We start from the raw sequence: 19,767 nt of genomic DNA on the forward strand, positions 1-19,767 counted from the left end.
TGTGCGCATAGTGCGTCTGCGGCAGAGCTGTGTGTGCGTATAGTGCGTCTGCGGCAGAGCAGTGTGTGTATAGTGCGTCTGCGGCAGAGCTGTGTGTGTATAGTGCGTCTGCGGCAGAGCTGTCTGTGCGTATAGTGCGTCTGCGGCAGAGCTGTGTGTGTATAGTGCGTCTGCGGCAGAGCTGTGTGTGTATAGTGCGTCTGCGGCAGAGCTGTGTGTGTATAGTGCGTCTGCGGCAGAGCTGTGTGTGTATAGTGCGTCTGCGGCAGAGCTGTGTGTGTATAGTGCGTCTGCGGCAGAGCTGTGTGTGTATAGTGCGTCTGCGGCAGAGCTGTGTGTGTATAGTGCGTCTGCGGCAGAGCTGTGTGTATAGTGCGTCTGCGGCAGAGCTGTGTGTATAGTGCGTCTGCGGCAGAGCTGTGTGTATAGTGCGTCTGCGGCAGAGCTGTGTGTGAATAGTGCGTCTGCGGCAGAGCTGTGTGCGTATAGTGCGGCAGAGCTGTGTGCGTATAGTGCGTCTGCGGCAGAGCTGTGTGTATAGTGCGTCTGCGGCAGAGCTGTGTGTATAGTGCGTCTGCGGCAGAGCTGTGTGTATAGTGCGTCTGCGGCAGAGCTGTGTGTGTATAGTGCGTCTGCGGCAGAGCTGTGTGTGTATAGTGCGTCTGCGGCAGAGCTGTGTGTGCGTATAGTGCGTCTGCGGCAGAGCTGTGTGTGCGTATAGTGCGTCTGCGGCAGAGCTGCGTGTGTAAAGTGCGTCTGCGGCAGAGCTGTGTGTGTATAGTGCGTCTGCGGCAGAGCTGTGTGTGTATAGTGCGTCTGCGGCAGAGCTGTGTGTATAGTGCGTCTGCGGCAGAGCTGTGTGTATAGTGCGTCTGCGGCAGAGCTGTGTGTATAGTGCGTCTGCGGCAGAGCTGTGTGTATAGTGCGTATGCGGCAGAGCTGTGTGTATAGTGCGTCTGCGGCAGAGCTGTGTGTATAGTGCGTCTGCGGCAGAGCTGTGTGTATAGTGCGTCTGCGGCAGAGCTGTGTGTGTGCGTATAGTGCGTCTGCGGCAGAGCTGTGTGTGACTAGTGCGTCTGCGGCAGAACTGTGTGTGCGCATAGTGCGTCTGCGGCAGAGCTGTGTGTGTATAGTGCGTCTGCGGCAGAGCTGTGTGTGCGTATAGTGCGTCTGCGGCAGAGCTGTGTGTGCGTATAGTGCGTCTGCGGCAGAGCTGTGTGTGCGTATAGTGCGTCTGCGGCAGAGCTGTGTGTGCGTATAGTGCGTCTGCGGCAGAGCTGTGTGTGTGCGTATAGTGCGTCTGCGGCAGAGCTGTGTGTGCGTATAGTGCGTCTGCGGCAGAGCTGTGTGTGCGCGTATAGTGCGTCTGCGGCAGAGCTGTGTGTGCGTATAGTGCATCTGCGGCAGAGCTGTGTGTGAGCGTATAGTGCGTCTGCGGCAGAGCTGTGTGTGTGCGTATAGTGCGTCTGCGGCAGAGCTGTGTGTGAATAGTGCGTCTGCGGCAGAGCTGTGTGTGAATAGTGCGTCTGCGGCAGAGCTGTGTGTGCGCATAGTGCGTCTGCGGCAGAGCTGTGTGTGTATAGTGCGTCTGCGGCAGAGCTGTGTGTGCGTATAGTGCGTCTGCGGCAGAGCTGTGTGTGTGCGTATAGTGCGTCTGCGGCAGAGCTGTGTGTGTGCGTATAGTGCGTCTGCGGCAGAGCTGTGTGTGTGCGTATAGTGCGTCTGCGGCAGAGCTGTGTGTGCGTATAGTGCGTCTGCGGCAGAGCTGTGTGTGCGTATAGTGCGTCTGCGGCAGAGCTGTGTGTGTGCGTATAGTGCGTCTGCGGCAGAGCTGTGTGTGCGCGTAGAGTGCGTCTGCGGCAGAGCTGTGTGCGCGTAGAGTGCGTCTGCGGCAGAGCTGTGTGTGCGCGTAGAGTGCGTCTGCGGCAGAGCTGTGTGTGCGCGTAGAGTGCGTCTGCGGCAGAGCTGTGTGTGCGCGTAGAGTGCGTCTGCGGCAGAGCTGTGTGTGCGCGTAGAGTGCGTCTGCGGCAGAGCTGTGTGTGCGCGTAGAGTGCGTCTGCGGCAGAGCTGTGTGTGCGCGTAGAGTGCGTCTGCGGCAGAGCTGTGTGTGCGCGTAGAGTGCGTCTGCGGCAGAGCTGTGTGTGCGCGTAGAGTGCGTCTGCGGCAGAGCTGTGTGTGCGCGTAGAGTGCGTCTGCGGCAGAGCTTTGTGTGCGCGTAGAGTGCGTCTGCGGCAGAGCTGTGTGTGCGCGTAGAGTGCGTCTGCGGCAGAGCTGTGTGTGCGCGTAGAGTGCGTCTGCGGCAGAGCTGTGTGTGCGCGTAGAGTGCGTCTGCGGCAGAGCTGTGTGTGCGCGTAGAGTGCGTCTGCGGCAGAGCTGTGTGTGCGCGTAGAGTGCGTCTGCGGCAGAGCTGTGTGTGCGCGTAGAGTGCGTCTGCGGCAGAGCTGTGTGTGCGCGTAGAGTGCGTCTGCGGCAGAGCTGTGTGTGCGCGTAGAGTGCGTCTGCGGCAGAGCTGTGTGTGCGCGTAGAGTGCGTCTGCGGCAGAGCTGTGTGTGCGCGTAGAGTGCGTCTGCGGCAGAGCTGTGTGTGCGCGTAGAGTGCGTCTGCGGCAGAGCTGTGTGTGCGCGTAGAGTGCGTCTGCGGCAGAGCTGTGTGTGCGCGTAGAGTGCGTCTGCGGCAGAGCTGTGTGTGCGCGTAGAGTGCGTCTGCGGCAGAGCTGTGTGTGCGCGTAGAGTGCGTCTGCGGCAGAGCTGTGTGTGCGCGTAGAGTGCGTCTGCGGCAGAGCTGTGTGTGCGCGTAGAGTGCGTCTGCGGCAGAGCTGTGTGTGCGCGTAGAGTGCGTCTGCGGCAGAGCTGTGTGTGCGCGTAGAGTGCGTCTGCGGCAGAGCTGTGTGTGCGCGTAGAGTGCGTCTGCGGCAGAGCTGTGTGTGCGCGTAGAGTGCGTCTGCGGCAGAGCTGTGTGTGCGCGTAGAGTGCGTCTGCGGCAGAGCTGTGTGTGCGCGTAGAGTGCGTCTGCGGCAGAGCTGTGTGTGCGCGTAGAGTGCGTCTGCGGCAGAGCTGTGTGTGCGCGTAGAGTGCGTCTGCGGCAGAGCTGTGTGCGCGCGTAGAGTGCGTCTGCGGCAGAGCTGTGTGCGCGCGTAGAGTGCGTCTGCGGCAGAGCTGTGTGCGCGCGTAGAGTGCGTCTGCGGCAGAGCTGTGTGCGCGCGTATAGTGCGTCTGCGGCAGAGCTGTGTGCGCGCGTATAGTGCGTCTGCGGCAGAGCTGTGTGCGCGCGTATAGTGCGTCTGCGGCAGAGCTGTGTGTGCGCGTATAGTGCGTCTGCGGCAGAGCTGTGTGTGCGCGTATAGTGCGTCTGCGGCAGAGCTGTGTGTGCGCGTATAGTGCGTCTGCGGAAGAGCTGTGTGTGCGCGTATAGTGCGTCTGCGGCAGAGCTGTGTGTGCGCGTATAGTGCGTCTGCGGCAGAGCTGTGTGTGCGCGTATAGTGCGTCTGCGGCAGAGCTGTGTGTGCGCGTATAGTGCGTCTGCGGCAGAGCTGTGTGTGCGCGTATAGTGCGTCTGCGGCAGAGCTGTGTGTGCGCGTATAGTGCGTCTGCGGCAGAGCTGTGTGTGCGCGTATAGTGCGTCTGCGGCAGAGCTGTCTGTGCGTATAGTGCGTCTGCGGCAGAGCTGTCTGTGCGTATAGTGCGTCTGCGGCAGAGCTGTGTGTGCGTATAGTGCGTCTGCGGCAGAGCTGTGTGTGCGCGTATAGTGCGTCTGCGGCAGAGCTGTGTGTGCGTATAGTGCGTCTGCGGCAGAGCTGTCTGTGCGTATAGTGCGTCTGCGGCAGAGCTGTCTGTGCGTATAGTGCGTCTGCGGCAGAGCTGTGTGTGCGCGTATAGTGCGTCTGCGGCAGAGCTGTGTGTGCGTATAGTGCGTCTGCGGCAGAGCTGTGTGTGCGCGTATAGTGCGTCTGCGGCAGAGCTGTGTGTGCGCGTATAGTGCGTCTGCGGCAGAGCTGTGTGTGAATAGTGCGTCTGCGGCAGAGCTGTGTGTGCGCATAGTGCGTCTGCGGCAGAGCTGTGTGTGTATAGTGCGTCTGCGGCAGAGCTGTCTGTGCGTATAGTGCGTCTGCGGCAGAGCTGTCTGTGCGTATAGTGCGTCTGCGGCAGAGCTGTGTGTGCGCGTATAGTGCGTCTGCGGCAGAGCTGTGTGTGCGCGTATAGTGCGTCTGCGGCAGAGCTGTGTGTGCGCGTATAGTGCGTCTGCGGCAGAGCTGTGTGTGCGCGTATAGTGCGTCTGCGGCAGAGCTGTGTGTGCGCGTATAGTGCGTCTGCGGCAGAGCTGTGTGTGCGCGTATAGTGCGTCTGCGGCAGAGCTGTGTGTGCGCGTATAGTGCGTCTGCGGCAGAGCTGTGTGTGCGCGTATAGTGCGTCTGCGGCAGAGCTGTGTGTGCGCGTATAGTGCGTCTGCGGCAGAGCTGTGTGTGCGCGTATAGTGCGTCTGCGGCAGAGCTGTGTGTGCGCGTATAGTGCGTCTGCGGCAGAGCTGTGTGTGCGCGTATAGTGCGTCTGCGGCAGAGCTGTGTGTGCGCGTATAGTGCGTCTGCGGCAGAGCTGTGTGTGCGCGTATAGTGCGTCTGCGGCAGAGCTGTGTGTGCGCGTATAGTGCGTCTGCTGCAGAGCTGTGTGTGCGCGTATAGTGCGTCTGCGGCAGAGCTGTGTGTGCGCGTATAGTGCGTCTGCGGCAGAGCTGTGTGTGCGCGTATAGTGCGTCTGCGGCAGAGCTGTGTGTGCGCGTATAGTGCGTCTGCGGCAGAGCTGTGTGTGCGCGTAGTGCGTCTGCGGCAGAGCTGTGTGTGCGCGTATAGTGCGTCTGCGGCAGAGCTGTGTGTGCGCGTATAGTGCGTCTGCGGCAGAGCTGTGTGTGCGCGTATAGTGCGTCTGCGGCAGAGCTGTGTGTGCGCGTATAGTGCGTCTGCGGCAGAGCTGTGTGTGCGCGTATAGTGCGTCTGCGGCAGAGCTGTGTGTGCGCGTATAGTGCGTCTGCGGCAGAGCTGTGTGTGCGCGTATAGTGCGTCTGCGGCAGAGCTGTGTGTGCGCGTATAGTGCGTCTGCGGCAGAGCTGTGTGTGCGCGTATAGTGCGTCTGCGGCAGAGCTGTGTGTGCGCGTATAGTGCGTCTGCGGCAGAGCTGTGTGTGCGCGTATAGTGCGTCTGCGGCAGAGCTGTGTGTGCGCGTATAGTGCGTCTGCGGCAGAGCTGTGTGTGCGCGTATAGTGCGTCTGCGGCAGAGCTGTGTGTGCGCGTATAGTGCGTCTGCGGCAGAGCTGTGTGTGCGCGTATAGTGCGTCTGCGGCAGAGCTGTGTGTGCGCGCATAGTGCGTCTGCGGCAGAGCTGTGTGTGCGCGCATAGTGCGTCTGCGGCAGAGCTGCGTGTGCGCATAGTGCGTCTGCGGCAGAGCTGCGTGTGCGCATAGTGCGTCTGCGGCAGAGCTGCGTGTGCGCATAGTGCGTCTGCGGCAGAGCTGCGTGTGCGCATAGTGCGTCTGCGGCAGAGCTGCGTGTGCGCATAGTGCGTCTGCGGCAGAGCTGCGTGTGCGCATAGTGCGTCTGCGGCAGAGCTGCGTGTGCGCATAGTGCGTCTGCGGCAGAGCTGCGTGTGCGCATAGTGCGTCTGCGCATAGTGCGTCTGCGGCAGAGCCGTGTGTAGTGCGTCTGCGGCAGAGCTGTGTGCGCGTGTATAGTGCGTCTGCGGCAGAGCTGTGTGCGCGCGTATAGTGCGTCTGCGGCAGAGCTGTGTGCGCGCGTATAGTGCGTCTGCGGCAGAGCTGTGTGCGCGCGTATAGTGCGTCTGCGGCAGAGCTGTGTGCGCGCGTATAGTGCGTCTGCGGCAGAGCTGTGTGCGCGCATAGTGCGTCTGCGGCAGAGCTGTGTGCGCGCATACTGCGTCTGCGGCAGAGCTGTGTGCGCGCATAGTGCGTCTGCGGCAGAGCTGTGTGCGCGCATAGTGCGGCAGAGCTGTGTGCGCGTGTATAGTGCGTCTGCGGCAGAGCTGCGTGCGCGTGTATAGGGCGTCTGCGGCAGAGCTGCGTGCGCGTGTATAGGGCGTCTGCGGCAGAGCTGCGTGCGCGTGTATAGGGCGTCTGCGGCAGAGCTGCGTGCGCGTGTATAGGGCGTCTGCGGCAGAGCTGCGTGTGCGTGTATAGCGCGTCGGCGGCAGAGCTGCGCGCGCGCTCGTGTGGCGCGTCGGCGGCAGAGCTGCGCGCGCGTGTGGCGCGTCGGCGGCAGAGCTGCGCGCGCGTGTGGCGCGTCGGCGGCAGAGCTGCGCGCGCGTGGCGCGTCGGCGGCAGAGCTGCGCGCGCGCGTGTGGCGCGCCGGCGGCAGAGCGGCGCGCGCGGCGCGTCGGCGGCAGAGCGGCGCGCGTGCGGCGGGGCGCGTCGGCAGAGCAGAGCTGCGCGCGTGCGGCGGGGCGCGTCGGCAGAGCTGCGTGCGTGTGGCGCGTCGGCAGAGCTGCGTGCGTGTGGCGCGTCGGCAGGGCAGAGCTGCGTGCGTGCGTGTGGCGCGTCTGTAGAGCAGAGCTGTATACAAAAAGTTCACCTTGGGCGCACTTACCTATGGCTCTCCCTGTCTGTCCTCCACGTTCCGCTGCGTTGCTGGGTTACGTGGCCTCCTGATGCAGTGCTTTGGAAGGGCACAAGTTTGAACGCCTGGCAGCGCCTGGCGCAGAGAGGAGACGGCCCCGCAATGAGGGCATAGTTGTTATAGAGCTTGTGACACGGCGAGCGCAGCGCTTGTATCTCCGTGAATAATGTGCTCACCAGTTCTACGCAGTGATAGTGTTTGCAGTGCGGTTATCTCCAGTGACCACAGCTGCGTCCTCTGTAATCCACATCGCCTGGTCTTCTTTCTTTCTGAGCATCCTAACATTTTGCAGCCCTGCAGCTCTCTGTATGTTGCCGCTAGCAGCTCCTCTTGATGCGCCCCTCGCTCCCTTCCTACAGGGCACTACTCCGTTTCTCCCCCACAGTTGTAGCGCCTCCCTCTGCCTCGCCCACGTTACAGCACGGCTTGATCAGTACTGTAAGAAAATAGCAACTTAAAGAAGTGGAAGCTTTTCATTTTTTGAAAAGCTATTGAAATCAATGGGGAAAAGAAAGGGAACCTGTTGTCGGCTGTGACCGCTATAATCGGGCGGCTTCCCAGGAATCCAGGGAGGCATTTTTATTCTTGATTGCTTCCTGCTGCCGGAGCTGTCCTCCCCAAAATTCGGCGAGCAGACCATGCACCGTCACAGAGCTCCAGGCTGCACTCGCTCCGTTTGTTCTCTATGGGACTGTGCATGCACAGCCGGCAGCTTTGAGTCCGCTGAACAGTCGAGGTGGGAACTTTCGGCAGGACAGCGTTGGCAGCAGGATACGGGTAAGTATAAAAATGCCTCCCTGGATTCCTGGGAACTGGCCCGATGAGCGCCATAACTTACAGAGATCCTAGTCGGGGACCGGTTCCCTTTAAATATCTGGTTCAGAAATGGAACATAGAGACAGAATGCCCTATCAAACCCCAATGCAGGTGTGGATGAACCCTCAGCGGCACATTGTATGTGCCCGGGGCTATATGAAGAATGTGACCCCACCATTCAGCTTAAAATGATCTGACCCTTATTAAATGATATAGTACCGGAACCAAGCTTACTACTGTGTTTTCCAGAAAATAAGACACAATCTTATATTATTTTTTTGCCCCCCCAAAAAGCACAGTGTCTTATTTTTGGGGAGGGGGGGGGGGGAGCGGCTTATACTCACCTGGTCCGCGGCATCCTGATGCCTCCTAATGGCCTTCGGCGGCAGCGCTGTGATAAACTTCGTCCTCCCCGTCTCATAGCTGAGCTTCTGCTGGTGACTGGGCTTTGTATACCCCGCCTCCAGCAAAGCGAGCGCTGTGATTGGCTAATTGAGCGCCAGCAGCCAATTACAGCCGGTGCTTGATGAGCCAATCGCAGCCATTCAGTGATGTCATTCATAGATACTAGAACCAAGCTAATACATACAGTACCAGAACTGAGCTTACTGCATAGATATGGTAGCAACACCGAGATGACTACAAAAAATAAGCTCAGTACATGAATGAAGTATTAGAAAAAAAATAGTGTTGCTTGGAAATTGGAATCTGGCCTAATAGTTATAGGAAAATCTGTGGCACCCGGCGGGCAGAAGATGGCGACAGAAGTTTTTTTTTTTGTTTTTTTTAAAGAAATGTTATTTTTTAAGAGCAGTCCTCTCCACTTAGACATTCTTAAAGGTTTTTCAGTAAATTACATGGGGCCATTAAAAGAAATACTTGTCCTGAAAAAACAGGCCTTCAGGGTGTTGGTAGAAAAGTAAAAAAGTTATGATTTTTTAGAAAGTGGGAGGAAAGAGCTAAGATCCCCCGCAGTTGGGTGTCTGAGGACGTTTAGTCTGTTCGGTTCCATCGTACAACAGATCAGTTGGGCCGCCGGATTCTGTTCTGTAACGGAGCTCACAAAGCGAACTTGGAAGAAGCCGCACGAGCGCACAGGCACAGTTATACATAGAAATATACACTCAGCGGGACACAGCAGCGTATTGCAGCCACGTTTCTGCGTCTGCCCTGGCCTGACCTGACCGCCGGTCTCCTGACCCAAACTCCAAGTGTCAGCCATTTCTATGATGCTCGGAGCTCAAGTCAGGAGACCCGCGGCGCTGACACTGAGGTTTCTATCTGTTACAGGATCCCCCGTGTCAACCCTGCATCAGCAATGTGCTAGAGTCTGGACATTCGGTTCGGGGTCTGTGGCGGGGTCCCATCTGGTCCTTGCAGCCCCCCCATCTCCATCCAACAGACGTCCCTATCACTTCTTCACTATCGTGCAGCCAGCTGGCTGTTGGACTGTGTGACTCCCTGTAGGCATAGCCCCACTATGCAGTGCTTGGAGCCGCGGACGGGGGGGCTATGCCCTCAGGGCGCGATAGTGAAGAAGTGACTGGGGGCTTCTGTTGGGTTGGGACGTAGGGACGCTGCAGGCAGTGCTTGTAAATGGCTTCTGCTAGATGGAGGTTCATCCACTTGGACGTGGCAGTAACGGGTTCGTCGTGGCGTTGGAGCTAAACGGTTAATGTGGGACTCGATAGCTACCTCACCGTTGTGTATCGTACACGGGGTGCTTGCCGGATGCCAACCGTCTCATTTATAAATGTAAACACGTCTCAAAGTTAAAAAAAACAATAGGATGACATATCCAACTTCTCTTTTATTAAATGAATTAAAAACCAGCAAAAGATGCACATTTTGGGGTGAACCCCTTCATCTGTCAAGCTGGTTAGTATATCACGCTTGGTACGGGAGGGATATGCTGGTGGCACCAGGAGGGGACTGGGGCTGGGAGACCAGGAGATGCGGGAATGGGCGCCGCCTGAAATGTAACATAGTAACATAGTTCGTAAGGCTGAATGAAGACAATGTCCATCTAGTCCAGCCTGTCTATCCTCCTGTTTTGTTGATCCAGAGGAAGGCAAAAAAAAAACAAGAGCAAAAGCTAATCGGCCCTTTTGGGGGAAAAATTCCTCCCCGACTCCCTAATGGCAATCAGACTGTTCCCTGGATCAACCCCTAATAGTTCCTACCTGCCTGTATACCCGGATTAACAAATAACCTTAGATTTATAGCCTATAATATCCTTCCTCTCCAGAAAGACATCAAGTCCCCTTTTAAACTCCTCTATGGATTTTGCCATCACTACGTCCTCAGGCAGAGAGTTCCACAGTCTAACTGCTCTTACAGTAAAGAACCCCCTTCTATGTTGGTGATGAAACCTGCTTTCCTCTAAACGTAGCAGATGCCCTCTCGTTACTGTTGCAGTCCTGGGTATAAACAGATCCTGGGAGAGATCCTTGTATTGTCCCCTCATATGTATCGTCGTCTGTTTCTTAATTCATTTAATTGAGGTTGGATATTTCATCCTATTGTCTTGGAAAGTGGCGCCAAGAGACCATTTTTTTGGTTTTTGCGTATCTAGTCTGGACACCGTTGTTGGGACCACCTGGTTGGTAGCACCTCCATTGTCTATTTTTTGCAACCCTCCCCTAGAATTTTTGAATCCTGGTCACATATCTGGGACTCGAGCCTCTGACGTTATTGGTTGTGCTCCACCCTTTTCCTGTCTCTCTCACCTATTTAGGAGGCAGCATTCCTGCAAGTCAATGTCTGACCTTTTAACTGACCTTGTAAGAATGGCTGGGAATATAAGACAAAGCCAGTCTTCTGGCTATCCATACACAGACAGCTGTTTTGGGGGTTTTGCAACAGGCTTCTGGCTTGGCTGGTGAGAGGCCTTTAGATGTGGGTCGGAAGGGTATTGTTTCTCCTTAAGGAGAGCACAACAGCTAGAAGGTGTGAGAAGACTTAGAAGGCCTTCACTGCTCCTCTGGGAAATAGGCACATGGAAAATGGAACAATACCTCTGCAGCGCCACCTATTGGAAAGCAGCACTGCTTCTGTAAATGTCAGACCTTTTAAAAGGGTTTTCCAGGGTTAGAAAAACATGGCTGCTTTCTTCCAAATACATCGCCACCCCTTGTCTATGGGGTTGTGTCTGGTATTGCAGCTCAGCTCCATTGAAGTGAATACCAACTGAGCTGCAATACCAGACACAACCCACAGACTAGGGTGGTGCTATGTTTGGAAGAAATCTTTTCTAATCCTAGACAACCCCTTAACAAGCATTGGCCTTAAGGAGAAGAGAGGTAGAATGTTTCTCTAGGTCATTGTAGACCTCTCGCATGTCTCAGTCGTGGTCTATGATCTGCCATATACCCCCACACTGGATAAAGACAGATTACGGTTTATAAGACCATACTGCATGTTCCAGATATGTGAGGGCTCCTATACAGACAGACGCCTCATTTCCCTACCCAGGGAATCCAGTAGATAGTCTAGAAGGTCGAAAATAAGACACAAGTCCACCTTATAGTCATACCATGTTGATCCAGTGAAAGGCAAAAACTTCTAAGGCCCCAGAACTACTAGTATTATATACACCCAGACCCCTCTTGAACTTGTTCAATGAGTCAACCCTCAGAACATCTTGTGGCCCCATCTGTACAGGACGCCCTTTGTCATGATGAGGTATAAAAAGATCATTAGGCAGAAGCCAGAACTAGCCATCTGTTTTCCCACCTGAATAACCTCAGGTTTCATACACTGTCTTGGTAGTGCAATAAATACATTTGACTAATTGCCTTAGTTGACCTCCCTTCGCTCGCTCGAGTTCAGGGGTGTCCTTTCTCTACATAGGTGCCCACAATTATACTCCATGAGCGGTCTGACTATGAATAAGAAGAAAGACTGAGCATGTATGCTTCTAGCATCACATTATTTGATGCTCCTTGATGGCAGCTGCCTGGCATTGGACACTAAACCAGTAGGTCACTGTCCACCGATATCTCCAAGTCTTTAGCGATGGCCCTTTTAACCAGTATTGTACAGTGTAGCACATAATCTTGCATCCTTAGTAAAGGTACGTGCCATTTTCATTTCTCCGCTCAAGCTTCCAGCTTCCTTAATGTGTCTGTAATAGTGTATTATCCTCTCGTACAGAACTCCGTATCCCCCATACGGTCTACAAGGTCCGGTACAAACATTATAAAGAAGAGGGTCCGGCGCCGCCCCTGTGGAAACTGCACAGTAATAGCGTCCCTCTTCTATGATCCAACCAGTTCTTAGCCCTCTCTGCAGGGTTTTGACATTCCTCCTATTTGACGCCTCCTTTAGGGCTCCGGCACACTTGAGTTTTTCTAACACAGTTTTTTTTTTCACGCGATTGTCAATGGGACTTTCTAATGTTAAAACGCATCGCACAAAAATCGTTAAAGGGGTTGTCCCGCGCCGAAACGTTTTTTTTTTAACCCCCCCCCCCCCCGTTCGGCACGAGACAACCCCGATGTAGGGGTTAAAAAAACAACCCGCACAGCGCTTACCTGAATCCCGGCGGTCTGGCGTCTTCATACTTACCTGCTGAAGATGGCCGCCGGGATCCTCTGTCTCCGTGGACCGCAGGGCTTCTGTGCGGTCCATTGCCGATTCCAGCCTCCTGATTGGCTGGAATCGGCACGTGACGGGGCGGAGCTACACGGAGCCGGCATTCTACACGAGCGGCCCCATAGAAGACTGCAGAAGACCCGGACTGCGCAAGCGCGGCTAATTTGGCCATCGGAGGGCGAAAATTAGTCGGCTCCATGGGAACGAGGACGCTAGCAATGGAGCAGGTAAGTATAAAACTTTTTATAACTTCTGTATGGCTCATAATTAATGCACAATGTACATTACAAAGTGCATTATTATGGCCATACAGAAGTGTATAGACCCACTTGCTGCCGCTGGACAACCCCTTTAAGCACAAAATTGTGATGCGTTTTTAACATTAGAAAGTCCCATTGACAATCGTGTTAAAAAAAACTGCAAGTGTGCGGGAGCCCTTATACAAACAACTCTAACCCCTTAGTGACCAGGCTTTTTTGCTTTTTTCCATTTTTGTTTTTTCTTACTCCCTTTTAAAAAATCGTAGCTCCTTTATTTATCCATCGACGTTGCTGTATGAGGGCTTGTTGTTTTTTGCGGGACGAGTTGTATTTTTCAATGGCACTATTTATTGTACCATATAATGTACTGAAAAACTTTTTAAAAATTCTTAGCGGAGAGAAATGGAAAAAAAAACGACATTCCACCATCTTTCGGTCATCCTGTTTCTACGACGCACAAACTGCAACAAAAACGACCTGATCTTTTTATTCTATGGGTCAGTACGATTACTACGATACCAAACTTATATAGTATTGTTTTTGCTGTAGTACTTGTATCTTTTTTTTTTTTTTTAAGATATTAATTTTTTTTCAATTATTTTCTGTCGTCATCTTCTGCGCGCGATAACTTTTTTATTTTTCTGTTGACGTAGTTGAGCAAGTGCTCATTTTTTGCGGGATGTCCTGTAGTTTCCGATAGTATCAATTTGGAATACATACGACTTTTTGATTGCTTTTTATTGTGTTTTTTCTGGGAGACTGGGTAACTAAAAAAATGCATTTCTGGCGTCCTTTATTTTTTTTTTCGGACGACGTTCACCGTGCAGAAAAAATAATGCACTACTTTGATAGATCGGACTTTTACGGACGCGGCGATATCAAATACATATTTTTATTTTATGATTTAGATTTTTTAATAATAGATATGGCAAAAGGGGGGTGATTTAAACTTTTAGAACTTTTTTTTTTTTACAATTTAAAAAACTTTATTGATCTTTTTTTTTTACTTTACTTTGAAGTCCCCCTGGGGGACTTTAACATGCGATGCTTTGATCGCTCCTGCAGTATGACGTAATGCTATAGCATTACGTCATACTGCTTTTTTACAGGCAGTCTTTCAAGCCACCCTGTGTGGATGGCTTCATAGGCAGTCTGCTAAGGCAGCCCTGGGGCCATTCATTAGGCCCCCGGCTGCCATGACACCTGCACGGATCCCCCGATCTCACCGCGGGGGAACCGTGCGGGACCCCCAAACAGTGTTCGGGGCATTTAGAGGGTTAATAGCCGCGAACGGCCGAGCGCGGCTATTGCCCGCGGGTGTCAGCTGTGATAAACAGCTGACGCCCGCGCTGTATGGAGGGAGATAGCGGCGCTACCTCCCTCCATACACCTCCTGCAGCTGCAGGACGTAAAACCACTATGGCCCGGTCGTTAAGGGGTTAAGGGTGCGGCCTAGTTTGGGACTTCTAGATGTAATGCTTTTTGTGTGAGTGTCACCCCCTGGACACAGCCGTAGTACGTAGCCGTAGAGGGTTGTGTAATGTTTGGGGACACGCTGATTCTGCCACTGTTATTATTTAATGTTGTTTGCTATGCAGTAAGTGACATGAGAACCTGTTCCTCTTTTCTATGGGGGATACAATACAAGATTATATATATTTATAGGCGTTTCCACTTTTACCTAAGAACATTATTTTGGGAAAGTAATTAGTTTGTGCCATCACTCTAGGACTTTTCTGTTTTACTTCTCCATTGTTGGAGTTCTGCGAGGTTTGCGTTTTTGGGGGGTTTTTTTGCATGACACGCTGTCTATTTTATTGCTACAATGTTGGGGTACATTTGACTTTTTTAATCGCACTTATTGCTCTTTTTGGAAAGCAAAATGAACCAAAAAAAACTATTTTGCTTCCTCTTTTTTTTTTTTTAAAGGTTTTGCCATGCACAAAACAGAGGGTTTACATTTTTTTAACCTTTTTTATTTCCCTGTAGGAGACTTGAACTTGCAATCTTATGATCACTCAGATAATACATGGCGGCAGTGTATTATCTGTTATCTTTGCACATTCAGAGGGCACTGTCTGGCATCAGGTTGCAATGGCAACCTCATGCGCCATGTTTCATGGCTTAACGGCTTACATGCTGTGATTAACATTGATCGTGAAATGTACTGGGTTAGTGACAGGGATTGGAGTTACCGCCATCTTCGCTGTAGCGGAGTGTGTATACAATATATACATATAGTCCCCCAACTTGTGAACATTTAAGTTTGATAGGCACTCTACAATGGCAGCCCTGGGGCCTTTGCAGAAGACCGCTGGCTGCCATGGCAAACTCATTGGAAACCCGCAATTTTATCGCGGGGGCAGAGCAGGATCCCCCAAACATTGGCTGCGGCATTTGAATGCAGCTGTCAGAATTGATTGTGGCATTTAAAGGGTTAACAGCTCAGATGAGCTTATCAGAGTTTTTGCGGATGCCCCCCGATTTCCCACTACAAACCCCAGCATGAACACACAAACAAATGCGCTTACGAACAGTCTCCTTGAACAGAACCTTTTCGTAAGTAGGGGACTGTCTGTGTATGTATAACATTTTCATCGTCAGTAATGTTGCTCCCCTAGAAGGAGAGTATGTGTGTGTGTGTAATATATATCGTATACACTGGAGTATTAGCCGACCCGAGTATAAGCCGAGACAATACGTTTCCCCACGAAAAACTGGTAAAACTTATTAACTCGAGTATAAGCCGAGCTAGACTCCAATATATACTAGGTATGAGAAGAAAACCCCCTCCACACTCACCTCCCAGCCGGCGTCTGTGTCTGTGTGACAAGCTGCTTGAATTCTCCCCGCTGTCATCCCCTGCCATCCTCTCTGCTTAGCTCTGTCAGTGCCTCTAGGTAAGCGCTGTGATTGGATCGAGCGCCAGCCAATCACAACTGGCGCTCGATCCAATCACAGCGCTTACTTACACAGCACTGACTGCAGGGGATTTGAAAGCCGAGCAGGGAGAATTCTAAAGCAGCTGGATTGGCTGTGAATGATCGAGCACCGGCTGTGATTGACCGGCGCTTGATCCAATCGCAGGTCTTACTTACACAGCGCTGACGGCGGAGGATGACAGAGCCGAGCAAAGAGGACGGTGGGGCATGACAGTGGAGAGAATTAAATCAGCCTGCCGCACACACAGACACTGGCTGGGAGGTGAGTATGGAGGTTTTTGTTTTTTTTTATGCCTTCCCTGACTCAAATATAAGCCGAGGGGGCTTTTTCAGCACAAAAATGTGCTGAAAAACTAGGCTTATACTCAAGTATATACTGTGTGTGTGTGTATGTATGTATGTATGTATGTATGTATATATATATATATATATATATATATATATATATATATATAAATAATGGAGTACCATTATGGAGTGGATCCGTATCTTGTCACATTGTGCTCCAATTGTGGGGGTAGCACCTAATAGGTGATATAAACGTGGGAAAAAGTGTCCATGGTTGTGCCAAGTTTATCTGCCAGCAATTCGCCATTGTGAGAAAGTGGTGCAGAGGATCGCAAAGTGTGTGCCATTTTTTTCAATGGGAAACATCGCATGGTACTCGCGTGCACTTCACACACCGGGCAATGCTTTACTGGCCTCATTGAAAACATTGGGTGATGCATTGTGAGGTATTCCGAGGGAACGCCCAAGGGTAGGACCTGTTGCGATTTTTCAAAAGAATGGGCTTCATATTCACACGAGATTTAACCCCTTAATGCTTTCTGAATCTGCTCCACTTCTTTCTGTTTGTCTTTGCAGTATAAGATTGGCTCTACTGAAGCTACAAGGCGATGGTCCTCCTCATGGCCAGAAGCAAGATGACTGAGAGTATATTAAACCTTACCCTGGAGATTATCTACCTGCTGACTCAGGAGGTTGGTGCTTCTGGGATTTACAACCCATTACCTCTTTTATCATCAGCAGATGTGAAGAAGTTGAGGATTGTAAGTGGTGATATTTATTAGTGTGTCCTTACATGCACAGAATTATACGGTAGTGAGGAAAACCTCTACATCTAGTGAATGGCTGACACACGTGTCAGAGGTCCGCCATGAGACCCCCAGCCCTATTGTGGTGCCACCACCTCCCTTCCTGCTACCCAACAAGCAGAAGATCCTAGAAATCATCAACAAGATGACAGAACTGCTGACCGGGAAGGTGAGGACTGCTGAAAGTGGCGGGACATTATATGGTAACATGAATGGATACGACTGGGTGCTAACTATAATTATACCTCTCAGGTTCCTGTAAGGTGTGAGGACGTCACCGTCTATTTGTCCATGGAGGAGTGGGAGTATCTAGAAGGACACAAGGACCTCTACAAGGATGTGCTGATGGAGGACCACCAGCCCCTCGCATCACCGGGTAAGGGAAGACTGCAGGGTGACGATCACTTAGATACACCCATCTCCTGATACTTACATAGAAACAATGTTTTCCTTCTGTGTATGGCTTTTTTCTTTGTAAAGTTGGACTGAGGACCAGAAATGGATCAGTGAGATGTCCGAGTCCTTTGTTGTCACAAGATTGTCCAGAGGAAAATGGTTATATCCTATTGGATCATCGGAAAGATGGAGATGAGGTCTGTGCTAATCCCCTACATCCCGATTAATGTTTAGTTGGGGGATCTTTCTACTGGATTTCTCCAGCTGTTTTTTCAGTCGTCTGTTACTTGTGCCCACTCAGAGTGAAGATTTCATCAATATTAAAGTTGAGGTTATAGAAGAAGACGACCTGTATGTGAGGCATAACCTTCAGTTTAAGGAGGAGGACAATCATGTGGATATCAACCCAGGTGAGTGATCCTCATGCAGCATATAGTACACCACTTTATTAAAGGCTATGGACACATATGGTGGTTTATCTTAAACTGGTTCTCCAAATAGTTGTTGGCAGTAGGGGGATACAGCATACAATACCCACCTTCCGCTGTCGCGATCCTACGTTGCCGCCTACTCCGGTGTTCTATTTACTGCAGCCAATAGAAGGCCCAACAGGAACGTCCCGGGTCTTCTCACCCAGTAATGTTACCTGTCAGATGCTGTGGCACCAAAGCAGTGGTCCAGCACCGGGGTGAGTATATTCTACATAGTTTTAGGCACGGATGCCAAAGCTACATGAGATAAATAACTCGGAGAACGCCTTTAAATGCTTGTATTTTGGGATGAAAATCATTTTTACAGGGGTTTAATTGAAAATGTTGGACCTTTTGACTACTACATCTTCCACATATCACTGTACACAGTAACTCTAGACTGAGTTTACCTTCAGATCCATCGGTGATGCTGGACTGACAGCTCGGTTTTCAGCACTTCTCTTTCCTCTCCTGAACATTCATAGCAGCTAATTTATGACTACAACAACGATAAACTTTGTTTGCGTTCAATTGACTTCATTCACAGTGTATCACGCTTCTGTGCACCGCACGCATAATATGCAGTGAAAACACGGCGGTGGACATGAGCCCTTATTGTGTGTAGTCATTCTAATGTGATTTCACTGTATTGAGTTATTGATCACTGTATTTTAATATTCAATATCCTTTATTGAGAATCAGCAAAGATAACTACATGTTTCAAACCAGTGCTTGCATATGGAAATAATAATCATAGGATAACAGAAATAGTAATCGTACATTCTCAGCATCTCAGATTTCAATGAGGTATTTAAAAACTGGGTGATGGGGAGGGAAAGAATTGGGGGGGGGTTAACTGGGAAGTAGGAAAGTAACTGGGAGTATAGGATCTGCTTTATTCTCTATCAGTATAAGTTACTATGATGGCCAACGTGTCCTTGTTGTACACCCATCCAGAGAAATCGTTTTACGTTGCCAGGGCAAATCACATTGTGACTCTTTCTATTAGGCGGGATTTAAGCGGTTCTCCTTCAAGGAAAACCTTTTTATGTAGCCAAACCTTTAAAATTTATCTAGCGGAAGATGATCCAACCAGGGTCCCGCGTCTCCCTGAATTTTTTGAGATTATCGTTCCTGTATGCATGTGTTTTCTCATAAACATAATGTGCTGAGAGTAGTTGGGGTATTTCAGTAAGAGAAGGGGTATGGTTTGTCTTCCAGGGTCTCGCTATAAGTAATTTAATCGATAGTAGTCCATGGGCAACTAGTTTCCTAAATCTAATAGGGATGTTATCTATTCCTGTCAAGAGGACCGCTAGTTCTGGTGTTGAGGGAATCTTTGTCCCTAGTGTTCCACTGATGAGATCGAAAAAAATCTTGCCAGGTTGTCTGGATGTTTGGGCAGCTCCAGAAAATATAGAGTAGAGACCCCGGCTTACCACAACCTCTCCAGCATCTATCTGAGGAATCCGGGAAAAAGTTGAGTAGACTAACTGGGGATCTATACCATCTTGTGACGACTTTGCTGTGGACTTCCAACAAAGTAGCACAGACAGAGGCCCTATTTGCCCACACATGTGCCTTATTCCATTGTAAAGTGGTAAATGACCTTCCCATTTCCCTCCCCCAATTCAGGAGGTGGGCCTCTTATGCATATTATGCGCATCTTCTCCATCTCCACAAAAATTGCATATATGTCCTTTAGCTTTGGTTTATATGGAGGGGGGTCAAATAAGAATCTATATAAGTAAAGGGGCAGAGAAGGCCTCTGGATCGCAATGTTGGAGTTTATCAGGGACATTCATGGCCAAAATGTTTGATTTTGATGGATTGATTTTATAATAAGAGATCCCACCAAAGGCAGACGAGGTCAAACGCCATCCTGAGAGACTCCAGGGGAAAGTCAACATTAAAATTATGTCGTCTGCAAACAGTCCAATTTTGTGTTGTCTAAATATCATGGAGACTCCTTTGATTCTGCTCTCCATATGGATTGCTTCTGCAAGGGGTTCCATAGTCAAAATAAACAGGGTAGGGCTAACGGGCAGCACTGCCTAGTCACATTTGTTATTTCAAATGAATTAGAGATAACTCCATTTATTAATAGTCTGGCAGACGGAGCTCCATATAAAGTTTGGATTGCTCCTAAGATTGGGCTCTCAAAACCCAAGTTCTCAAGGACCGAGAAAAGCATATCCTCAGTGGATCCTGTCGAACGCCTTCTCCACATCCAAAGTGAGGAGCAGACAAGGGTCTCGCGAGGCCTTCACCTCCTCTATCACATCCAACAGTCTTCTAGTTGCGTCTGATGATTGTCTCCCTCTGACAAATCCCGTCTGGTCACTGTGGATAACGTCTGGGATTATCTCTAAAAGATGTGTTGCTAGTATTTTTGCAAAAACTTTGGGTCGCTATTAGAGATGTTACTCGACAAGACCGATGCTCAGTCGAGCATCAGCCTTAAACGAGCATGCTCGCTCATCTCTAGTCCTTATTTAATAATGATATTGGTCTAAAATTTGCAGGAGAGGATGTATTCTTACCAGGTTTGGGAATTGTGACAATGTTTGCCCGAAG

The 19,767-nt window shown here is 51.1% G+C and overlaps 1 protein-coding gene across 3 annotated transcripts in view; it reads left to right on the forward strand.

Moving 5' to 3' along the window:
- LOC136588122 (oocyte zinc finger protein XlCOF7.1-like) overlaps nt 1-19,767 on the forward strand; it is a 35,501-nt gene that overhangs the window by 10,734 nt on the left and 5,000 nt on the right. For 2 of the 3 annotated variants that reach the window (XM_066587107.1, XM_066587109.1), the window contains exons 2-6: nt 16,095-16,210; nt 16,320-16,493; nt 16,577-16,700; nt 16,805-16,917; nt 17,022-17,130. In XM_066587107.1, the coding sequence (XP_066443204.1) occupies nt 16,127-16,210; nt 16,320-16,493; nt 16,577-16,700; nt 16,805-16,917; nt 17,022-17,130 (604 nt within the window). In that variant the 5' untranslated portion in view covers nt 16,095-16,126. Of the gene's footprint in view, nt 1-15,831; nt 16,211-16,319; nt 16,494-16,576; nt 16,701-16,804; nt 16,918-17,021; nt 17,131-19,767 lie in introns of those variants that run through there. The other variant, XM_066587108.1, reaches the window with a different exon arrangement.

This window comes from Eleutherodactylus coqui, chromosome 13 (assembly GCF_035609145.1).
Source record: "Eleutherodactylus coqui strain aEleCoq1 chromosome 13, aEleCoq1.hap1, whole genome shotgun sequence".
NCBI lineage: Eukaryota > Metazoa > Chordata > Amphibia > Anura > Eleutherodactylidae > Eleutherodactylus > Eleutherodactylus coqui.